Source organism: Lissotriton vulgaris, chromosome 4_1 (genome assembly GCF_964263255.1).
Source record: "Lissotriton vulgaris chromosome 4_1, aLisVul1.2, whole genome shotgun sequence".
Taxonomy (NCBI): domain Eukaryota; kingdom Metazoa; phylum Chordata; class Amphibia; order Caudata; family Salamandridae; genus Lissotriton; species Lissotriton vulgaris.
Window position 1 is genome coordinate 724,431,704 of NC_141691.1, and position 22,467 is coordinate 724,454,170.

General features: G+C 44.5%; 1 protein-coding gene across 1 annotated transcript in view; it reads right to left on the bottom strand.

The window, feature by feature from the left end:
- The window catches only part of RIOK1 (RIO kinase 1), a 238,552-nt gene that overhangs the window by 58,868 nt on the left and 157,217 nt on the right, over positions 1–22,467 (bottom strand). Inside the window, exons 11-13 of the mRNA XM_086965018.1 lie at positions 21,613–21,716; positions 19,172–19,278; positions 5,754–5,819 (exon numbers count right to left, since the gene is read on the bottom strand). Of these exons, the coding sequence (XP_086821144.1) occupies positions 5,754–5,819; positions 19,172–19,278; positions 21,613–21,716 (277 nt within the window). The remainder of the gene's footprint in view (positions 1–5,753; positions 5,820–19,171; positions 19,279–21,612; positions 21,717–22,467) is intronic.

Consider the following 22,467-nt stretch of genomic DNA (forward strand, 5'->3'; position numbering starts at 1 on the left):
CACACCGGTTGCTTTCCTTCTGATTAGTTGATGTAGGGGGAGGGATTGGTCAGAGGCTGAAGGGGGAACAACCCTCTGAAGAAACTGTCAGCCTCAGAGACAAACTAGCTGCTCTCAGTGTGTCCACCTCCTCTCACCACTGCCTCACTCCTCCACTCTTGGGTCAGCACAAAATGGCTGCTGGTCACTGGCCTTATATAGGGTGGCCTGAGACCTGCAGAAGTCTCTAGTTAATTCTAGAAAGTTCCCTAATGCTATCCTATGGACCTGTCCTCCAGTAGTGTCCGTTATGGCAGTTGGTGGACACCATTTTAGGTCTCTGGAGATCCCTAGATTTTCAAGGGGCTGACTAGGCCTCACAAGTTATGAGGGAAAAATGGCGTCATCGCCAAGGAACACCTAGCCCCTTGACAGCATTAAAAATTCCTGATGGACATGTGTAAAAATAAAAATAGAAACTCTGGGAGGCTAAGGGGGACAAAAATAAATCATGATGGTTAGAGTCTTCCCAGAAGCAGACAGGTCTAACACGCGTCCCCCCCAGCTGAAAGTGGGGAGAACTACCCAACCCCTTGGGAGTCCTCATCACTAAGGCGGAAATACCTGGATAGACCGTCTGCGTTGGCATGGTCCGCCCCAGGTCGGTGTTCCACCCTAAAGTCCATTCCCTGTAGGGAGATGGACCACCTTAGCAACTTGGGATTCTCCCCCTTCATTTGCATCAGCCAACGAAGGGGGCGATGGTCAGTCTGAACTAGGAAGTGCGAGCCAAACAAGTATGGCCGCAGCTTCTTCAGAGCCCAAACCACCGCAAAGGCTTCTCTCTCAATTGTACTCCACCTCCTTTTCCTGGGGAGTAGCCTTCTGGACAGGAAGACCACGGGTTGATCCAAGCCCTCATCATTTAGCTGCGATAACACTGCCCCAATGCCATGTTCTGACGCATCTGTTTGGACAATGAATTCTCTAGCGAAATCAGGGGCCTTGAGAATGGGAGCGGAACACAATGCTTGTTTCAAGGTCATGAAGGCTCGCTGGCAAGCCTCCGTCCAGACTACCCGTCGGGGTTGCTTCTTGGAAGTAAGTTCAGTGAGGGGTGCCACGATAGTGCCATACCCCTTCACGAAGCGACGGTAGTATCCAGTGAGGCCCAGGAAGGCTCGGACCTCTGTTTGAGTCTTGGGGGGCTCCCAGGCGATGATAGCCTCAATCTTTGCCTGGAGGGGCTGCACCGTCCCTCTACCCACCAAGAGACCTAGGTACACCACCGACCCCTGTCCGATTTGACACTTGCTGGCCTTGATTGTCAAGCCAGCCTGTTGCAGGGCATGAAGAACAGCTTGCAGATGCTGCAAATGGTCCTCCCAGCTGCTACTGAAGACAGCAATGTCGTCCAGGTATGCAGCAGAAAATGCTTCCATTCCAGAAAGGACCCTGTTCACCAGCCGCTGAAAAGTGGCAGGGGCATTCTTGAGCCCAAAGGGCATCACACGAAATTGGTAGTGTCCCTCAGGTGTAGAGAAGGCTGACCTTTCCTTCGCCTCCTCGGTAAGGGAAATCTGCCAGTACCCTGAAGTTAGGTCAAAGGTACTTAAGTATTGAGCAGCTCCCAGCCGGTCAATAAGCTCATCCGCCCATGGGATAGGATGTGCATCAGTTTTGGTTACTGAGTTCAAGCCTCGGTAGTCCACACAGAATCTCAATTCAGGTGTGGTGCCTGGTGGGGCAGCTTTTGGTACCAAAACCACCGGGCTAGACCAAGGGCTTCCGGAAGGTTCAATCACTCCCAGCTCCAGCATCTTGGCGACTTCACTCTTGATGCTGGCCTTCACCTTGTCCGACAGCCGGTAGATTTTAGACTTCACAGGTGGGCTGTCTCCTGTGTCCACGTCATGGGTACACAGGTGGGTCCTACCCGGGACAAGGGAGAACAGAGAAGAAAATTGCTCCAGGATCTGGCGGCAATCACTCCGCTGTTCAGGAGTTAGGGATGGCGAGAGAATTACTCCCTCCACCGACCCATCCTTTTCTTGGGACGAGAGTAGATCAGGGAGAGGTTCGCTTTCTTCTTCCTCTGCTCCATCGGTTACCATCATTAAGACAACCGCGGGCCTCTCATGATGTGGCTTGAGGCGATTGGCATGCAGCACCCTGTGGGGCTGCCTCGGGGCCTTAAGATCCACCAAGTAGGTGGACTTCCCCTTCTTCTCCAAAACCTCAAAGGGGCCTGTCCAACGGTCCTGGAGGGCATTTAGCTCTCCAGGTTCCATCACCCACACCTTCTGTCCAGGCTCCAGTTCCACTGGGTGAGCGTTGTGGTCATACCACTCTTTCATAACTGCTTGGCTGGCCTCCAAGTTGTCTGAAGCTTGCTTCCACAACTTAGCCATTTGGCTCCGGAAGGCCAGCATGTAGCTCACCACGTCCTGGGGAAGCTTCCTGGGAGTCCGTTCCCATCCGTCTTTCACCAGGCTGAGAGGTCCTCGTACAGGGTGCCTGTACAAAAGTTCGAAGGGGCTAAAGCCCGCTCCCTTTTGCGACACTTCCCTGTAAGAAAACAAGAGACAGGGTAGGAGGATGTCCCATTTCCTCCGCAGGCTCTCAGGTAGACTCCGTATCATACCTTTCAGGGTTTTGTTAAATCTTTCCACAAGACCATTGGTTTGTGGGTGATAAGGAGTGGTAAACCGATAGGTAACTCCGCACTCCTTCCACATAGCCCGCATGTACGCTGAAAGGAAGTTAGTCCCCCTGTCGGACACAACCTCCTTGGGGAAACCCACTCGGGTGAAGATCCCCATCAGGGCCCTTGCCACCACAGGTGCAGTGATGGTCCTCAGAGGTATTGCCTCTGGGTACCGTGTGGCATGATCCACCAAAACCAGTATGAACCAGTGACCAGCTGAAGTTGGTGGATCCAATGGCCCCACAATGTCGATGCCCACCCTCTCAAATGGGGTGCTAACGACAGGTAGTGGTTCCAGGGGAGCTTTAAGCTTCACTCCTGTCTTCCCACTAGCTTGGCAGGACACACACGTCCGACAATATGTATCAGACGCCACTTTCATTCGAGGCCAGTAGAAGTGGGGGACAAGCCGGGCAAAGGTCTTGTCCTGTCCTAGATGTCCTGCCAATGGTATCTCATGAGCCAGTTCCAGTAGAAAGGCTCTAAAGCATTGAGGGACCACCAAGGCTCTGGCTGAACCGTGGCCAGGTGCCTTGGGCTCACTGTAGAGGAGTCCATCCTCCCAGTAAATCCGGTAGCTCCCTTCAATGTTTCCTGCTGCCTGGGCGTTGGCCTGTTGCCGCAGCCCCTCGAGAGTAGGACACTCTTTCTGAGCTTCACAGAATTCTTCCCTGGAAGGACCTCCCTCCACATGCCATCAATTATGTTGGACCTAGATTCCCCAAGTCTACATAAGGTAGCTTGGCACAGTAGAGGCTACAGCTAACTCAAGGCGTTGGTTAAGTACTTACAAGTCTCACTCACAGTAACTCAGTGATGAACCACTAAAATGAAGACACAACACCACTGTTTGGAAAAATACCGTTACCTTTTATAAAAATAATATGTCTCTTTGGATTCAAATCATACAGGATACAACATCAATTTCTTTCAGGAGTAAACATTACACTTTTGCTTTGAGAAATTACTTTTCACTCTTCCTGCTGTGGAAAAAGGGCAGTAAACCACATTCTATTGTCAAGGATTCAGTAATGAATAAAGGTAACTCTTTGGATAATTAAGAGAATCTCATTAGTTTCACACTATGCAGGGTTACTTTAAATTAATACACAATGTCACCAATATTTCACCAATAAAACCTGCCAATTCACTGGTTATTCTATCACATTCAGGGCTATGCTCTCTAACCCCTTATCTACTATATCACAGTATGAATTTCAAGGGAATTAAGATGGTCAAGGCACCTTGTTTGTTGTTAGAACTGATAAGGTATCTTTTAACTTTTACACCCTAGTGCCCAGCACTTTCTTTCCACACCCCCACTCTCCTTACTGTCTTGGTGGCAGATACGCCACAGTCCACAGGCCTTCAGATGGCACCTGCCTCTTGGGCTTCCCCGACCAGCTGCTTTGGCGTGGGGGGAAACCTTGTTGACCTTCACAGCCCAATCGCGCTTCTACTTGTCAGCGCTGGACTAGTGGGCCTCATTACAGCTCAGCGCGATGATTCACGGAATCAGCAGGACGCTAGGGGATGGCTGGGCAGTCTTCCGCTCAAGCGCTGGCTTCGCAGATAGCGCTCGAGCACAGGGGGAATAATTGTGGCTGATGCGGCGCTCCGGGAATCCTTCCGGCGCCTCCTCAGCCGAGCCGACAGTCGCGCTGAATCTCCGGGCATGCGCGGAAGCGCTCGCTCTTCTTCCGCCTCTGCGCACCTGCTCTCAGGAAGGACGCTGTTCTCCACGGAGACGCTGCTCTGTTTCTTCTGGGCCTGCCCGATCCTAGGCCCCTCCTGCCTCCACAGAAGCGTTTACACGCCAGTCATGCGCGGAAGCGCCTACCTCCTCGATTGACGCGGCCGGTGCCCCCGGGGTCCCGTCGCCGATCGGAACAGCGCCGCTGCTTCTCCTCAGACACTTCCCACACCGGGTCATCAGGAAGGATGTGCACACACGGCGCCTTCGCTCCTCAGGTCACCACAGGCTCCACAGTCCCCTAACCTCGCCAAGGCGCTTCAAGGGGTCCACAGCTGTTTCGACACCCTGGTAGGTGCAGCGCTGGGCAGGGGATGTGAGAATGATTCTCAGAAGGAAGGTCCTGTCAGCTTTTACTGGATTGCAGGTTAAGAAGGGTCTTCCTGTACACACCGGTTGCTTTCCTTCTGATTAGTTGATGTAGGGGGAGGGATTGGTCAGAGGCTGAAGGGGGAACAACCCTCTGAAGAAACTGTCAGCCTCAGAGACAAACTAGCTGCTCTCAGTGTGTCCACCTCCTCTCACCACTGCCTCACTCCTCCACTCTTGGGTCAGCACAAAATGGCTGCTGGTCACTGGCCTTATATAGGGTGGCCTGAGACCTGCAGAAGTCTCTAGTTAATTCTAGAAAGTTCCCTAATGCTATCCTATGGACCTGTCCTCCAGTAGTGTCCGTTATGGCAGTTGCTGGACACCATTTTAGGTCTCTGGAGATCCCTAGATTTTCAAGGGGCTGACTAGGCCTCACAAGTTATGAGGGAAAAATGGCGTCATCGCCAAGGAACACCTAGCCCCTTGACAGCATTAAAAATTCCTGATGGACATGTGTAAAAATAAAAATAGAAACTCTGGGAGGCTAAGGGGGACAAAAATAAATCATGATGGTTAGAGTCTTCCCAGAAGCAGACAGGTCTAACAAGCATCTGTTCAGGAACAGGGCAAAATACAAGACTAAAAAACAGAAAAGGTTCAATGGATACATTTTCCTAGGCACAAGGCACAGAATATCTAGTTTTCTTTTTCTCAGGCCAAGCCTATTTGGAACTTGCACAACATTATTGGACAGAGAAGAGAGCTGTAAACAAGTGTAGACTTGTATAGAAGTGTAAAAATTGCATATTTTCATATGTCATTTTTTCACTTTAAATTGAGTGTGATATCTGTAATGATAGATACAACAAATATGCATTAGTCACTGTGTAATTTCTGCAAATGTATTTTCTCAAAGCAATGAAGTTCTTCAAAATGGTATACTAGTAAAACAAAAGTCTTTCTGTTTAGGAATAAAGGATCAACACAGGTATTCTGACTTACTTCTTCATCTACATTGTCTTGACTTGATCTTTCCTCTTCAGTTCTTTGCGATGACACCTCCATTGCCTGTATAATTATAAACAGAACAGTGATCAAAAGCCGGAATGTAACTTCAGATATAGAATACAGAATGTTGCTAGGTCACACAATGGTGACATTCAGATCAAAAGAGAAGCATAAGTGGGACAAAGAATACTGAAACATTTGTTTGCACTCCAAGTAACCCAACCAACCCACATGAAGGAAAACTGCTCTGTAAACAATGCACAGCATGTGAATCTAAAAAAGATTCACACTGCAAAACAAAACAGTTACATACCAGTAGTAGTAGTTTTGCAGCTTGAAGTATTTTCTGGATTCACACATTCTACTTCTACCAGTAGAGATGTAATTACAAACTCAACTCAAGAGAATACTGTAATAAAGTGGGATTTACACACGATTATGTTCAATGGGTAATATTTAATCAGCCCCAACCAACAGTCAGCTAACAACTGACAAACATGGAATTACAAGTTATGGGAACCTTGGTGTCATGTGGTTCCAAACTCTAGGTTCCAACATGGAACCAGAATACCCAGGAAGACAGGTCATCACACTTCTCCCCTCTTAAACATTAAACAGGTTTACATGTCCAGCAATGAAGTAGGCAACAGAAAGATAAGGAAAAACAAAGAAGAAACTACCTAGACATAATCACACAGTGAACAGGAGGCCTGCTTACTCTCACACTCTTGCGAGAATAATTAGAACGCAGATCGGGAACAGCAACAATATCGTCACATTTCCCTTTTCCCCCAAAATGAGAAACACAACTATTGTTCCAGATACGACCATCCTCCGTCTTTACAGCATTATTGAAAATGTTCACAATGGTTCTAGGAACAGAAAACTTCGACCAGTTTTGACAGCCCACAGGAGCCCTGATCTTTACTACCTCCCCCACCACAAATTTGGAATTCTTAGCAGAATTTCTCCTATCCACATAAATTTTCCTTTTCCTCTGTAGTTTCAATTCCCTTTGTCTCCATGCACCCACCCCATTATTTTTTACACCCTTGTCTGCAGCCATCCAGGCAGGACATAAACAAGTGTTAGGTGCTCTACCCTTGAAAAGTTCAAACAGAGTGTTTCCTGTGGTAGAGTGAGGAGAGAATCGATATGCTGAAATTCTGTTCTGTAACTCCTTTCTCCAGTCCAAATTGTTAACCCTTGCCAACTGAATGCTTTCCTTCAAAGTTTTGTTGAGTCTCTCCAAAGCACCATTTGCTTCAGGGTGATACAAAGAAATCCTCTTGTGGATTATGCCACACTTACTGAGATACTCCTCAACTTTCCCAGAACAAAATTGTGGCCCATTGTCAGAAAGAATGGAGTTCGGAAAACGCTCACGTTTAAAGACAGACTCCAAAAAGGAAATAACAGACTCACTTGTAATCTCCCTTACCAAACTAACCTCAACCCATCTAGAATACAAATCCAATAAAACCAACATAAATGGAGTTTGATGCTCACCATGTAAAGGCCCCACAATATCAACTGCAATTTCATCCCAGGGGGACCTAGGCAACCTCCTGCAAACCATTGGAGAAGACCTCGTCCTCAAATCTTTATCAATTGCCTGACAAGAAGAGCAATCCCTAACGGTGCGTTCCACCAACAAATTGATACCTGGCCACCAGAAGTCCATTCGTATGCGTTCTTTCGTCTTGGAAATACCCAAGTGTCCCTCATGAGACATGTCATCCAGAACACTTCTGAGGTTAACAGGAGGAACTAACCTAGTACCTCTCATGAGAAAACCATCCACCACTGCCAACTCATCAGCAATCAAAGACCAAGGTTTCTTTAAAGAACGAGACCTAACACCTTCCAACAATTTAATGACTTCCTTCAAATCCTCATCCTTACTCAGCTCTTCTCCCCAAGCATCTTCCTTCACCGTCCCCAAGGTAACGTCACACACCTTTAACTCACCCTCAAAATCGTCAGCCAAAGCTTCCTCAACATTCTCTACAACATCCACCAACCTAGACAGACAATCTGCCGAGACATTAGTTTTTCCTGGGATATATTCAAACTTGAACACAAACTCCTGCAAAGAAATTACCCATCTCCTTATTCTTGCTGAGATGGAGTCTAATCCCTTTTTTTCCAAACACTTCCTTTAGTGGTTTGTGATCAGACCTGACGGTAAAGGAGGAACCCCAAACAAACTTCCTGAATTTATTCACAGCCCAATATATACCTAGCGCCTCTTTTTCTATGACAGAGTAATTCAACTCCGCCCCCTTCAAACATCTCGAAGCACAAGCTATTAGGACCTCCTTGTCTTTCCTCAGCTGTAACAACAAAGCACCCAGACCCTTACTGCTAGCATCTGTTACAATAAACGTCGGATCGCCTGGAACAAACGCCTGCAAATTTGGTGCATTCCTCAGATCCATCTTCACCTGATCAAACTCTCTGCTACACTCCTCAGTCCAATTAAACACAGAATTTTTACACATGATTTTCCTCAGATTAACAGTCTTATCTGCGAAATTTCTGACAAACTTATTGTAAAATTCTGCCATGCCCAAAAATGATGAAACCTCTTCTTTTGAACATGGTTCCTTCAACTTTTCAATTGTTTCAACAAGATCCTTTTTTGGACATATGCCCTTCCTTGAGATGTGGTGGCCCAAATAATCTAGCTCATTGACACCAAACTTGCACTTGCTCTGACGCAGAGTTAAACCAACTTCCAACATTTTCTTCAACACAAGGCAAACCCGCTCATCATGTTCCTGTTCGTTCTTACCAGAAATGAGAACATCATCCTGATAACATCTTACCCCCGGTATACCTTTGAACAGATCTTCCATAATTCTCTGGAATACCGAGGCTGCCTAAACCAGCCTAAAAGGCATTCTTAAGAACTTGAATGCACCCATTGGTGTAATAAAACTAGTAAGCTCTTGACACTCTTCTTTTAGCGGAACTTGGTGATAAGCCGAAGCCATATCTAAGGTGGTGAAATAGCATGCCCCATCTAACGTAGAAACCAACTCCTCTATGTTTGGCAAAGGGTACTTGTCAACTATTACCTCTTTATTTAAAGCACGAAGGTCAACACACAGACGAATCTCATTATTAGGCTTCCTCGCGACCACAATTAGTGCGAGCCACTCAGTTGCTTCTACTGGTTGTATAACCCCAGTCGACAACAACTTCTCAATCTCTTTACCCACAGCATCCTTTACACAAATTGGAATGCGCCTTACTTTAGCAGCAACAGGCACTGCACCCAACTTCAGTTTGATGTTGTGATTGTAACCCTTTATACATCCTAGTTTTTCACTGAACAACTCTTTAAAGTTCTTTATAAACTTGTTCTCAACATTGTCTACAGCCTGTACTTGAATAACTGGATGAGCATTTGGATTGAGACTCACACCCAACCTTGCCTGATGAGACCAACTCAACAAGTTGTCTCCCCTGTTTACCACATAAACTTTTGCTTCTGTATACCTCCCCTTATATTCAATGCAGTCAAAAAAGTAACCCATTATTTTTATGGGATGCTCTTGATAACCTGTTGGTCTTATATCCGGGTTACACAGAGTCTTTTTCTTTCCAAACACATTTTCAAACACCTTGTTTGAAATAAAAGTAACATGTGAGCATGAATCAAATTTCATCAACACACTTGCTTCCCCAATCAACACATAATCAGAAGGATGTTCTACAACATCATCATTAATCTGAAAGCTAACCAACTTAGTCTCAGTCTTCATATCTCTCCCAACTCTTGTTCTGCAATTTCTACCAATGTGTCCCTTTCTACCACACACATTGCAATTGAACTTAAGGGCAGGACACTCTCTCGCATTTGCCATATGCCCATATCTCCCACATCTATAACAAGTTCCTTGAAAAGGAGTTGTGAATTTCTTACTTGTCTGTATTTTAGAAATACCACCGTCAACCTCCCCTTTCAACCTTTCCTCCTCACACATCTGTTTTTTTTTCTTCTCATCCTCTCTCTTCACAGCCTGACACACCACTTCTTGTGTTGAAGAAGTACTTGGCTTTTCATCCTTTTTCTCCTTGCTTAGTTCCCCAACGCATTTTAACATGTGTTCAACCCTTTTTGCAATACCTACTACTTCTTCAAGTGCAGGTTCATCCTTTAGCCACAACTCTTCCCTTATCTTATCACTCACACATCTCAAAACAAACTGATCCCTAATTCGTTCTTCCACCAAACCCCCAAACTTGCAACTTGAAGCCAACTTTCTTAGTTCAGTAATGTACTCCTCAACACTCTCTTCCTTACCCTGCTCTCGTAACCCGAAATAGTACCTTTCCATGATTGTACTCACTTTAGGAAGATAATGTATATCCAACTGCCTAGCACACACCTCATACTCATTCAATCCTCTTTGTTCTGCTTGTGGAATGACCGGAAGAGTCTCCAAAATCTCCTGGCCTTCTCCGCCCAAACAATGCATCAATAAAGCATGCTTCCTTTCACCACTCAAATTTGCACCACACACCCTTGCGTACTTTTCAAATATCTTTTTCCATTTTTTCCACCTAATCAGTGGTTCTCCTGGTTCCATCAGAAAGAAAGGAGGTGCAGTTACATTCTGCATTTTACTGCCCCAATTCCACACAAAACCCTTACCCTTGTTCCACTTTTAAACCTTTACCAACAAAGTACCACCTCCCTTCCCTCAAAAGGTGTGCCCATCACCGTCGACAGGCTTCAAGTTCCTCAATGTAGAATCCGTCCACCAAGCTCCTCCGACTTTTCTCTTCCTCCCGTTTTCACTCGTTTTCCGTACAATGGGTCCTTCTGTCCTCCTTCACCATTGAAGTTGATACCCTTATAATGTCACGCTCCAAACTGCTGCTTCACCTGTTGCAATCCTCTTGAAATAACAGAAAAACGTATAAAAACGATAAAAAAAATCCAAGATGGCCGCCACTAATCCATCACAAACATTCAGTCTTGTTTCCAAAGTAGATTGGGCTTTCTTTTCTTCTTTTTCAAAACCAAGTCAAAATGGACGCCACAACATTAGGTGCTTCTTTCTTTGGCTATTCGAGCTTGTTTTCTTTTTTTTCCCGACCTAAAATGGCCGATAAGAAACAATTGCATCACTATCTATGGGCAATCTCGCTTGCTTTTTCCATTCTTGAAACACGCCCATTCAAAGATGTCCGCCACCTTTTCTTCAAACAAATGGTCTTTTTTCTTAGGGAGATCACCCTCGAAAATCGACGTCAGTTACAAACTCCGTTTTCCCTATTTTCTTCCAAAAATCATTGTAAAAGACTACCTTTGCCGTTTTTCGTCGCGTTTTCGATTTTCTCAACGTCCTTCACCGCGTTTCCTTCGCTGGGCCACAGCTGTACCTTGAAGATGTTGATTAATCTTCCTTCATCGACACAGCTGTCACGTGAGATTTTCTCTTTACCTTTAGCTATTCACCGGTTGTTGAGGCTATCTTGCACGAGTAGATCCCATCCACAAACGTCGCCAGTGTAATAAAGTGGGATTTACACAGGATTATGTTCAATAGGTAATATTTAATCAGCACCAACCAACAGTCAGCTAACAACTGACAAACATGGAATTACAAGTTATGGGAACCTTGGTGTCATGTGGTCCCAAACTCTAGGTTCCAACATGGAACCAGAATACCCAGGAAGACAGGTCATCACAAATACTTCCATCCAGAAGAAGAAAAAATAATCTGAAGATGGTGACTACATTGAAGGATTTCCTGGGCATACATCTGACGTCACAAAAGGCGAGGTTTAAACCCAAATGGTTGATGACGCCCACAGAAAAAAAAGAGACTTCAAGGAGACTTTTCTAGACCCAACCACTATGACAATGACGGAGTAATGCTCAGCATGTGAATCCAGGTAACATTCACGCTGTAAAACTCAATTTCCGTTGTAAGGATCTTCCTTCGCAATACTAGCCTTACTTTAATTAGTACTAATCTGAGAATATAGTCATATGCATAAACGCTATTGGTCATATGAAATACACTGCCAGAAGAAATCAAAGTGAAAACAACAAAAAAAGGTTATCATCCAAGTCGTACATAGACACCAACTTTATCCTTTAGCTCCCTCCTACCCTGAAAAACAAGCAACCCACACCAGGCAAACTTTCCTCTCAGACCAAACACTCACTCCCATCACAAACCCGCGGGTGTAAACTCCTGCATCTCATCCTTCTCTGAACTCTCCTCAGCTTTCCTCTTCCACTGTTCACCACCCTTGGCACTACCATCTCAAAATCCCACCCAAATTCTTAGACATAAATATTCCTGTCATTATATACTGTAGTTCTTGAGTGAGTTCAAGATGCCTTTGCAATCATCCATATCTCACAAAGCCATCTCTCGGACTTCAATAAAGCAACCTATTCTGTACCATCACCACTCCAATATGGATCAGTTCCTCTTATCCTGAACCTCAGGCCTAAGTCTTAAAACAGAAACAATAAGGTAAATCAACTCCACCTAAATATTACAGTCTCTGTCTTGAACTGCTCGCCTTGGTCCTTGCTCAAATCCCACAATGTTCAACTATCCCAAATTCTATTATCACTTCATCAAACCATACAGTGCTCATTCATGCCAAAAAACTCAAACAAATGGCACTTCAAAGACTATCACTATCTTTTGTATTATATGGCTAAAACACCTCCGTTCCTCACAGTCTACCCTCTCACAACCTATCGAGGCACCTACCTTCCGTTTTTTTTCTTCCCATCATGTATCTTTATCACCGAAATCATTAAACACACTGGTGTCCTTGAAGTTAACTCCTATCTCGTCTATCAAGTTGTTGTGAACTAACTATGGTATACTTGAGAACAACTGGAGTCATGTGTTCTACTCCTTGCTGCTAATAAAAATTGTTCATCTTAAAAAACCCTACCTAGGCTCTGTAACTGGACCCAACATTTTTCAGTCCTGCTTCAAGACGGCAGCACCAGTGTTAGAAATGGGGTTTCTAGTTGGTAGTGGTTTGCACCCTGTCCGAGTAGGGACTCTCTTTCTAGTTAGGGTAAGGGAGCCACACAGCTAAAATAACCCCTTAGTAGCCTGGCACGAGCAGTCAGGCTTATCTCAGAGGCAACGTGTAAAGTATTTGTACACTCACACACAAAGTGAAAACCCCAGTTTAGATAAATAGCCAATATTTATCTGAGTAAAATAAGCCCATACGACAAACCTCCAACATAAACAAGTCAAAATACCACTTTTGGAAGATTAAGTAAAAGTATAGCTATTAGAACACAAATAGCTCTAACTGGGGATCTTGAAGGTGTGACCGGTACTAATCCAACAGTTTAGCGCCAACCGCGAGGAAGGGCAGGCCGGCTGTGGAGTTCCTTACTGCTAAGCAGGGGAGGTGATGCATTGGTTCCTTATTGTTGCGGGGGGAATGTGCATTGGTGGCGATGAGTTGGTTCCTTACGACAGTGTGGTGTTGATGAGTTCAGGAGGTCACCCACAACAGTTATTAACTCTGCTATTGAAGCACTAGCATCGACAGGCATATGAGTGACGTCGGTGCAAAGCAATGTCGTCAAGGAGGACAAGCCTGTGGTCTAAGTCAGGAGGTGCATCGTGCTCTTTATAAGCGGTGCCCTCGGCTCCGGTACAGGCAGCGGCCTCGATGACTGAGTCGATAAGTTACTGGCGTCAGCAAAACTAGGGGTGGGTTGTATGTCGGGCAATGCGTCATGCTCTTCACGAGCAATGTTATTGGCTCTGGTGCAGGTCGCAGCGTCGCTGATGGTGCAGGGGTTGCTCTTCTTGGGTTGCAGCACCAACCACACGAGTGCCCAGGAACTAGATTTGGCACCACTTGGCAATCAGAACTCCCAGCAGAGACGTCTAGGTACTGTTAGCAAGATGCTGGTGGAGTCTTTGATGGCACCGAGACTTCTTAACAGGAGGTAAGCACACACAAGCACTTTCTATAACCTTGGAAGCAGGAGGTTGAAAGCAAAGTCCAGTCCTTTCACTCCCAATACAAAAGCAGCAGCAAGATAGCTCAGCAAACACCCAGCAAAGTGTGAGTTCTCCTGGCAGCAATTCAGCTCCTCTTCCTGCCTGGCAAAATGTCCTCAACCAAGAAATGTTCTGAGAATATGGGGTCAAAGGCACAGTACATATCCAATTTCAGCCTTTGAAGTAGGTAAACTTCAAAGGAAAGTCCTTGTTATGCACAAGACCCAGCCTTTTCATGTCCTGGCCCCAGAAACACTACAGGGGGGTGGAGACAGCTTTGTGGTAGGACAGGAACAGCCCTAATCAGGTGCAATTGACAACTCCTTCTATCACTATAGCTCAGGAAGGCTCATCAGCCTGGTGATGGGCCATCAGGATAAGCAGGGCACACCTCAGCTTCCTTTGTATGACTGTCTAGAGTGAATGCACAAACAGCCCAACTGTCAACCTAACACAGATGTGTATTCAGCCTACAGGCAGAGGCACAGAAAAGTAACGCAAGAAAATGCCAACTTTCTAAAAAGGGGCATTTTCAGACAAGCAAGCTAAAAACCAACTTTACCAAAATATGTATTTTTAAATTGTGAGTCCAGAGACCCCAAACTCCAAATCTCTATAAGCTCTCAATTGGAAGGTACACTTGTAAGATGTTACAACCCAGCCCCAATGCCAACATATGGGAGAGATAGGCCTTGCTGTATTGAAAAATCAAATTACCAGTATTTCACTGCAAGAATATGTAAAACATACCAGTACATGTCCTACTTTTTAAATACACTACACCCTGGCCATGGTGCTACCTTGGGCCTACCTTAGTGGAGCCTTAACAGTAATAAAAGGGAAGGTTGGAGCCTGGCAAGTGGCTGCACTTGCCAGGTTGACATTGCAGTGGCAGGTCAGAAAGATGGTTACATGGCTACTCATGTGGGTGGCAAAATCAATGCTGCAGACCCACTAGTAGCATTTGGTTTACAGGCCCTGGGCACACACAGCGCACTGTACTAGGGACTTACTAGTAAATTAAATATGCCAAATAATGGATAAACCAATCACCAATACATTTTAGACAGAGAGCACTTTCACTTTAGCAATGGTCGTCAGATATCATTTCAGAAAGTTCACCTGACCAGCACATTTAACTTCATTACCAAACACAACTTGAGAACAAACGTTCTTATGGATGTGACCAAAGCCAGTGACTTCAGAATACAGTTAATAATCCATAACTCAGGGTCAATAACAAAGTAACAAAAAGAACACAATTTTTTGTCCTACAAGAGACAGTAGAAAAAGTGTCAATAATATTTGATGTCACGTCAAACCACCTAGATTTTCCAAACTTATGGCTCCACAAGATAATACGTCCCTGAAAATCTCACCCATACATTTTCAACAGATTATGTGCAGTCAACATTTTTTAACTAGTGTGAATTTTGATAAAGTAATGCCCTTAAAAATGGAATGGAACAACAGATTCATAACAGTGTCTTACTTTTATATCAAGTATCATCCGTTTGAAATACTAAGGAATATTTTAAATTAGCAGAAAATAAACTTAGGATTTCAAAAAGCAACATCAGAGAGTAGTTAGGAAAATGTGCTTCTGTAAACTGGCTTTACAAACTGGTGTTGGACCATGAAGCCTGTGTCAAGGGAGCACCACTGGTGAAATGTTAGAATGGTTGCCGAAGATGTTACCTTGCAATTTACAGAAAGAAAGTTAAGAACTCTCAAAAGTGAGTTCAGTTGCTTTTGCTTTGACAAACTGACTATTCATCCCTCCAAAAAACAAGGCTGATTTGCTGAATTAATATTTTAATGCTTACCCACTCTCTAGTTACAGATAAATGTTTCAATGTCAACCATGTGTTATCAGCCAGTCTAGGAAAATATTGCTTTCTGTTCGAGGTCCAATGTAAAACTAAAGCTTTCCAATGTCTGAAATGTGTAACATGTATTCTCCTTCGAAAATATAAAGTCAAAAGAAGAAAAGGAGGACAACTAACTAAGGATTTCTTTGGGATTTGAGCACACTATCAGCATAAGAACGGTTTGTGCCACAGAAAAACTGCATTGACTTGGGTGCAAGTATGGTCAGAAGGGGGTAATGCTGGCCAGGCTCCGAGATGGCTGCATTTCTATCTCCGGTTCTCTTCTAGCCCACACAGGCTGTGTGGGGGATGGTGGCAGGTGTATCTAGGCCAACCAGATGGTGACACATCTGTTGGCTGGTTATGCAAGCCTGGGGATGCAGAGACCCCAACTCCAGAGTGAATTTTTACCCCCTCAAGGATTAAAGATTAGCCGTAACAAAGTAGCCCTAGGGCCTAGGACATATACAGATGACCAAAGGCACTGGCGCTTGACAGTGGACTACACAATTCCCTGGAGGGTACCAGGTCTATGGTGTTACCCACCTGTGGCTGACATTAGTGGTGGAAAAGTAGAGCAGAGGAAGCTTCAGCTGCCGGGAGTGATGCACTGCTGGGGGCCTGGAATTGAGGCGGGCAAGCTTGCTCATTGACACCTGGCTACCCAAGCTAGGTGGAAAAGACGAGAATGGCACATGCCGAGATGCCTCCAAAGAAGTAAAAAGCGAAGGATGTGAGGGAAGAGTGAAAGTTTTCATGCTCAAATCTCCAGCCAGAAAAGACAAGTGAGGGTGATGCAATCGCACTACTCCAAGGGGAGATACAACAGACCTATGCTGAATCCTTGATTATGGAAAAGCTTAAGTAACTTGTAAGGCACCCAAAACAGAATCGAATCCAAAGTCTCTGGATCACTTGACTAGTTGAAAAAGTGAATGATAGGCACGGAACCAAGGTTTGCATCTGTGGAAACATTAGCACTGAAAATTGAGGAGGGAGCCAAGAAGAATCAGAAATTTGAGGATGCAAACTAGAATCGAAGATGGAAATGTAGGGATTGTGGCTAACGCACAGAGGTCAAGATCCTGGGTGGTCCTCCGTTGACAGGCTCTGGTGAGCTGGAAAAAAATTAAGGACTTTAAAAAAGCAAGTAATCGAAGACGACATTGGTACTTTGGTAAGAGCTTGAAAAAGCTGACCTGAGAAAGCGGGAGATAGTCACCAAGCGGTACAGATAAAAGAAATCCGACTTTGAAAGTCTCAAAGGTGCATGTATTTGTAGCACTAAGTCAGATGACCCTGATGAGATGGCAAGATCTGCAAATAATTAAGAAGGGTCTAATTTCCATGGGAGTGTCAGATTCTCTGTGGCTTCCTGCTCAGCTCCAGGTTAAGAATGGATGGAAAACATTTGTGTTCTCTCAACTAGAGGCAGCTAAGGAATTCCTAGCTGCAAAATGGAGAAAAGGATGCAGTGTTCTTGAGAATGATCACTGTGTTTCACCCCTTCATACCATGAGGACTGATTTGCTAAAACTGTAGTTGTTATTGTGCTTTGCTAACACAGCAACATGATAGGGATAGGTTCTGTGTATTGAGCATTTTTAAGTGATTTGAGTGTAGAAAAAACAAAAATGGAAATGTGCTAATATGTTCTTGCGGATGCTTTTAAATGTGGTTTTTGGATCCAGTGCCAATTCTTTTGGACACACTGTGAGCATTTAAGCAAATAAACAGATTTAAGCAAAATATTGCTGATGGCTCACTTAAATAGTGCACCATGATGGCAGCACTTCCCTCTTTCTGCATTGTTGCCCCCACTTTTTGCTGAACTGCTGATGTGCTTTGATTGAGTGCGCCCTGGGCTCCTGCCAATGATATACCCAGGGCCTATGTTCTTTCCCTAAAACTGCTTTGGAAACCAAACCAAATTGGCACACTCTGGTCACAGGTCAGTCCCTGGTAAATGGTACCACAGGTACCCAGGGCACTGTGACCAGGGAAGGCCTCCTGTGTGCCATGCCTACAACCCACTGCCCTGGCATAGATCAGTCACCCCTCTAGCTGGGTGCACTATACCAGTGGTGAGGGTACAGGTGAATGAGCTCTGTACCCCTACAGTGTCTAAGTCAATTCTTAGACATTGTAAGTGAAGTGCTGCCATTAAGAGTATATGGTGCTGGGAGTTTATCATTACGAACTCCACAGTACCATAATGGCTGTACTGAAAACTGAGAAGTTTGGTATCAAACCTCTCAGCACATTAAACCCACAGTAATGCCAGTGTGGGATTTAATAAAAAATGCACACAGGGTGTATCTTAGAGATGCCCACTGAAAAACGACCTACCACTAGTGTCCAGGCTGAGTGGCTGCTTTCAGATGCCACAAACAGAAATGTTACTGGACCAATGGGTCAAAAGCCTGCTGCTCTCGTGGGTCTGAAACCATGCACATCCTGGGACAAGGTGCCAAGCCTCTTCCCTCAGGATGGGCAGGGAGCACAAAGGGGAAGCTTCAAAGGCTTGGCACCTTTGTGAGCTTCCCCATGCATTTTGCAGCTTCCAGCAACTGGTCACCACTGGTTTTGAACCCCACTTTGGGCAGTAGAACCGGAGGGAAAATCAAGTGAGGAAGGGAGGTGTGCCCACCTCTGCCAACCCCACCCATCAGGCCCAGCACCACAAGAAGGTCTTCCCGGCGATCCTGACCCAAGATCCGGTGATCCCTTACCTGCTTCCAGCCGACGCCTGCAGCCTCAAACCGGAAGGTCCCCCCAACCACTACCAGGAGCTGGTAAGAAGACACAACCCTAAAAGACACCCCTGCACCTGACGCCCCACGGCCTTGGGTGGCCCAACCGACTGTGTCTAACCAACCCCCAGCATCCCAAATTACCTCTCCAAGTGGTGGTCGCACCCTTAAGACCTTTGTCCCCGAGCATGCAGTGTGTTAGTAAACCAGAGACTGCCCATTGAAAGCTACAGGGAGCCCGATGCCAAAACAGCACTTTGAATCTGGCCACCCCAGTGCCGCTGAAGGTGCACCTTTTGTGCTGGCTTGAATCCCCATTTGCCCTCAGCTTAAGTCCAAGAGCTTTGCTCCCACAACCTTGTGGCCTGCTCGCCCACTGGATAACATTGGGCCCCAGCACTCTACACCCAGCCGCCCTAGTGCCGCTGAGGGTGTACAAAGAGTGCATCCTTGACCCTCGGGGACCCCTGAGTCTACGACAGAATAACAACTCCCACAACCAAATACTTACCTTTGAACCAATAACCCTATTTTCCTCCATAGGATAACACTGACTGTTTTTCTGCTAAAGTGTCTAATTTATATTGTGCTTATATATGCAATGCTTAAAAGCAAGATAGGTCTGTAGAGCAGAGATGTAGTACAGTGACTTGTGAAAATAACAAACATTTATCGAGAGAATAAATAAATAAAATGTATTATTGCTAAAGGAAGCCCGTCTATAATTAATTGCTCCAAACCGAGAGCAGAATAAATCGTACCTTCTGCAAATAGGCATCTATGTTTTCTTCGGTGATGGAAGGATCTGTCACAAAACCAAATAGCTCACGCACCGTCATAACTGCAACACCGTGTTTGAAAAAGAAATCTGGAAAGAAATGATATCAATAAATACACTTTCTTGTTATGGTTAGTAAATGACAGAAAGAAATGTAATTGAAACTTACTCTAATTATTTATTGCGGAGGTGCATACCCTTGTGGCAGTGGGTGAAAATAAAAATACTGCTTAGTAGTTGGATCACAATTCTAAAACTGAGTCTAGCGCTCAAAAGACATCTTTATTTATTTCACATTATCAGTGATGTAAAGACTGATTGACCACCATGTCCTGAAAAATTTGTGTTAGCCAGGATCATCTTTGTATGCTGATGAGAATTAGAATAGGAGCTTGTTTTCAGGCAATAGATTCTCACATGTCAAAACAAGCAAATGTTTTATATCAAAGAATCTTTCATGGATCTGTGAAGAAACCAACCTATTAAAATAGTAGAGCAACAAGTGCCTTTCGCTGCCTCAAACCTTAACCACATTCAACTGTAGCTGATGACCCTACTAAGGGTTCCAGTCACCACACAAATACATTAAGAAAATACAGACCCAAAACAAATCACTGCATATCTGCCTCGGCGGACCACTGCATTAGCCTCTAAATGTCTCCCTACCGCCTCATGCCCTGGAACGCCATGCTCTTCTGTCCTTTGAATGAAGCATACAATTGAAGGTTGATTTATGGTCCAAACCTTACAAAGCTTACTCCTAGAATCATGAATACCTGTGGTATTTCCTCATGTTACCAAAATCAATCAAAACTTGCCTTTGGAAAGCCACATTCTCCACATCAGTGGTAAATGAAGCCTCATAATGGGTTTTCTTAAGAGGTTTATGATACCATGTTGTCTGCTCAATGAAAGATTCTAATACTTTACCATTACGCACAATCTTATTCCATTATGAGAGAGCTACTTCACTGAATCTTTCTGGGGACCAGAGTAGATAGCAATTTTAAACAACTGATCTTATAAAGAAATGACAGCCAAACTAAAAAAAATAAAAAAATTGCTGATGGTATAGGACTTGAGGGATGCACATGGTTCCCTGCTTGCTATTGAGGAAGGTTGTCCTACCGCTCAGATTCCAACACCCTACCACTGTAACCATCAGGCATTAGTGTTTGAACTATGTTTAAATTTCTTGCACATGCTTACTTCCTGTACACACATACCACAAAGACCATTTCAAATTTCTTACATGGATACAATATACTAAGACCAAATAAATCTATATAAATGACAGCTACTAATTTGTGCATTGACTTTGGATAACTGAAAGGCGTTACATTTTGTTACTCCAGCGTGACTGGCTTGCAAAGCAGGAGTGTGATTTTTTCTAACAAGAAAAATCGTCACAGATGTCAATCCTTGTCACAAAGTAAATCTCCATAATTAGCCACGTTTACGCCTTGCTGTTTGCATCACATATTTTACTTATTTTTACCTCAAATGAGGTGTTTGTAGTTTCATATCAGCTTTGTTGGCATTTCTGCTCAATTTAAACATATTGGCCCTTTGTTCAGTCCACGCAAATTTGTTGAATTTGGCAGAATTGAGGTGTGGTTCATTTCCATACAGGTGAGTGGATTGCCAGGTGAAAGTCAGATCCCCTCTAAACAGGAACACAGAGCCATATGCGCAGTACAGCTTGAGTCCAGTGGCACAGCAAGCACATAAGAGTCCCCATTAAACTGAAATTGTGTAGAGGGTACAAGGTCTGGCAGTTTGAGTTGGGCTTTTGCTATTGGAGCAGGGCTTGATTTGCACAAGGCTGGGAGTGTCTGGAGTGGCAGAGTCTGCAAAAGATGATGGACAATTTAAGTATTCCACCCAAAACTTTTTTAAATGTTTTAAATGCGACTCCCTAAGCATAAGCCCAGACAGGAGTCTCGTGCTGACTGTGCTATTGGTTTCAAGTTGCATCTCACTGAAGAGGCGCTACAAGGTTTTTACCACTCTGGGTTGCTTTGTTACTGTTTAGAGGGGACATGGCAGGTCAGGCTGTAGAGATCCTTTCGGAGCAGGAGCCAGCCTGATTGCATATAGCTGATCTCTGTTTGGAGTGGCACAGTGGGCTGAACAATGATGAACTGAAATGTGGCCTAAATATTTGCTGAGATTATGTCAAACATTACACCCATCAATGTTTTGATTATCTGAATCTTTATGACATCAGAATTAAAGGAAGCGTTAGGGTTGTCAAATCTTTATAACTGAAATGATGCTTGCTTGCAATCAGCAGCCTACATCCCTGCTTGCAAATAGAATTAACAGTCTACTGTGTTGCTAAAGAAGCCAGATAACTAGAATCAAATATCATTATATGTTCTTTAGATCTCTAACTCTAATCATTGATTTGTTCATTCTCACCATTGATGTTGGTACAGTCCTTCCTCAGGAACTCCAGAGCATGTGGGTGATCATGCTCCACTGATTGAGAAACATCAATGATAAAAACATCTCCATTGTGATACCTTTATAGGAGAAAAAACAACAGTTACACAGCTATTCCAAGTGCAGTTTTTTTCGTAGGTGGGAAAATAGCAGGGATCATACAATAGGATTTTGGGGAAAACATGCAGCGACCTGTCTTTAAATGCTTTCCCCCAGTAAGGATTCAGAAGTCACTGAAGTGAAATGATATGATAGTAGGAGCACCTCTTAGGTGGTAAGACACTAGAGAGCACACCTCTCCTGCGATACGGAGGTTGACAGAGATTCATCAGCTTTAAGTATGAACACTTAGAGGTCTGTTGGCTGGTGCTCAGTAGTGGGTTCACATATATAATAAATGTTATTGAGTGGCCAGTCTGGGAGAGGTTAGGTTTGTTGTGTTGCAAAAGAAATGAATCCCCCGGGTACGAGGTGCAGAAGCATGAAGGTCTGAAATCTAAAAGATTTGCCGATGATTAGAAACAGTGCTCATATATAAGGGGTGGTGCATAATTAAATTGTGATACTTAGTTCTCACTCATGAGATCTCTTCAAAACTTGTTTGATAGCCTCATTACTTAGAGCCAAAACAAATACTTGTGTGTTCCAACAGTATAAAAAATCTGCATACTTTTGCTATCCATTTGCAATCATGTTGATCGACAAAAAACCTAGAGTGACCTTGGTGTGAATGTAACAAACTTACCTGGAAACAACCACCTCAAAATGGCTGTTTCTATGTCATATGTCTCCTTGCCATGATAACTGATTTTTCAGTACAAACACATGAAT